General features: G+C 38.6%; 1 protein-coding gene across 1 annotated transcript in view; it reads right to left on the bottom strand.

The window, feature by feature from the left end:
- LOC119581700 (ankyrin-2-like) overlaps window positions 1-2,226 on the bottom strand; it is a gene marked incomplete at its 5' end in the record, with an annotated part of 102,055 nt that overhangs the window by 47,217 nt on the left and 52,612 nt on the right. Inside the window, 2 exon segments of the mRNA XM_037929821.1 lie at window positions 1-91; window positions 1,123-1,920. Coding sequence (XP_037785749.1) covers window positions 1-91; window positions 1,123-1,920 — 889 coding nt within the window.

The following is a 2,226-nucleotide window of genomic DNA, read 5'->3' as shown; positions in this document are numbered from 1 at the left end:
CTATGTTCCACCACAACCTGTGAGGTGGGTTCGGCCTGACCCTCACGACGCTTTGCCACAACTGTAGTCTCTCTCACCTCTTCTTGTGCCACTATGGTGATCAATGAATGAGTGCCACATTGAGCCAACAAGAGTTCAACAACAAATACAAATCTACTTCCCAGATATGATGAAGGCTTCAAGATAAGACAAGTAAAAACACAAAGCAGTAAATCAATTTTCCACACTAAAGACCTTTATCAACAAAGATGAAAACTTAGTTCCCTATCTATCTACAATTATTCCTTGAATGTAGTCTCTTAAATAGAAGTTGAGAATGAAACTGTCAAACAGATTTCAGATCATAATATTGTGATATTTTAAAATTAAACTTTTCAGTGCTTCAAACTTTAATCAACAAAAAGTAAAGATGTAACTTTTAGAACATATCCTAAAATTATCTGAGTATATCCCTACATCAATTTTTTCATCTCTGCAATATCACTGCATCTGCAAAAAATAAACCTTTAGGATTGAATACGAAAGTAGGATTGAATCAGGCACAGAACAAGTGATGTGTGCAAATTACTTCATGCCTTTAAGGGAGAAAGCGTGACCTTTTCTAAGAAAGTACACTTAATTGCATGCTATTTTGTGTATGAGAAGCATCTAAAGTTTATATTTGTATCTAAAGCCTCAGTATCTAGTGTGGATGTGTAACACTTTTCCAACACAATACACATTAAGAGTGAAATAAAATGCCCACCACCACAATCATAATGGAATGGTATCACATAAACAGTGCACATAGAAATTAACATCCTAAATCCAAACAGATCCACATTTCAGAACTGTCAATCAAAATAATCTTATAATTTTGACACTAACATACAGACCAAATGGACATGATGTTTTTCATGTGCGTATTTAAGGATTTAGGAGGTTCTTATCATCATAGGTCTACATACAATGTTCAATATTGGCTAGGTAGAGGTGACACTGATGGATACTTTACAGCAGGCAAGAGGGGAGTGTTCCTACACAGGTTCGAGGCATGATCGTGCTAACCGTAAGAGTAATAATTTAAGATTAACTTTGACTCTCATGGCCCCAAACCCTTGTGACGTGCACACTAACATTTACCTTCAGGTTCAACTGCTTTTCTCTTCTCCTTGAATCTCTCCTCCAACTGCTCATCCAGTCTGCCTAGCTCCTCCCCAAGTTTTAGAAGGATCTCTGACTTGTCTTCACCCTTCTCCATTCCATCAACAAAGGAAGTAGTTTTCTTCTCAATTACAATATGTTCTTTAACAGTGCCATCATCTGCAGTGGTGAACGATCTTCTTTCAGTTGTGGTCGTAGTGGAGGAAGTGGTAGTACCATCTGGGCCCGTGATGACTTCTGTCGCGGTCGTTGTCCCAGCCTTCTGAGCCTCATCCAGTGAGGCAGGGGGGACTTCTGGGGCCTTCTCCTCTAACTTTTCTGATGCATCCTTAGCTTTCTCACCAACCTCAGCAGGCTTTTCTACAACCTTAACTACAGGCTTCTCCTCCACTTTCTGCTCCACCACTACTTCCTCAACCTTTTCCACTACCTTCTCTTCTGCCTTGTCCACGACAATTGGCTTTTCTTCCTTCTTTTCAGGTTTAGGCACTTTATCTTCCACTTTTTCTGCCTCCTTTGCTGGAGGAGCCTTCTGGTCTTCCGGAACCACTTTTTCAGTGATTATTGTCTCATCCTTAGCTTCCTTCTTGGACTCAGTGACAGGCTCTACAACCACAGAAGTAGTGGTGGTTGTTACAGTAACAGCAGAACCATCTTTCATTTCCTCCTTTGTTATCTTTTCCTCAGTGACAATCTTCTCTTCCCCAGCATATTTCTTCTCCTCACTCTCGTAGGTTGGAGACATGTCGGCTGTGTGCTGCTCTCGACGAGTCTTGTCTGAAGGTTGGCAGGAGCAACATAAATATCATCTGGCTTTATTCCTAACTTCTGTGTATTTAGCCTACTAGACATCAAATATTTTTAGGAGAAATATAACCACTACATTAGGATATAAAGTTATTTAAAAAGGTGATATCAGTCTACTCATTGGAAAGGAAAATTTAAGAATTATATAAAAACAATGATAATGTGAAAACTGCAATAATACTGACTAAAGTAAAACCAAAAAAAAAAAAAACTTTAATAATGATAAAATGTATCAATATTATTCACTCTATATACAAAGGTCTGAGTATGAGCACG

This window comes from Penaeus monodon, chromosome 15, assembly GCF_015228065.2.
Source record: "Penaeus monodon isolate SGIC_2016 chromosome 15, NSTDA_Pmon_1, whole genome shotgun sequence".
NCBI lineage: Eukaryota > Metazoa > Arthropoda > Malacostraca > Decapoda > Penaeidae > Penaeus > Penaeus monodon.
Note: the sequence above shows the minus strand (reverse complement) of the source record. Positions and strands in the feature narration are given on the sequence as shown.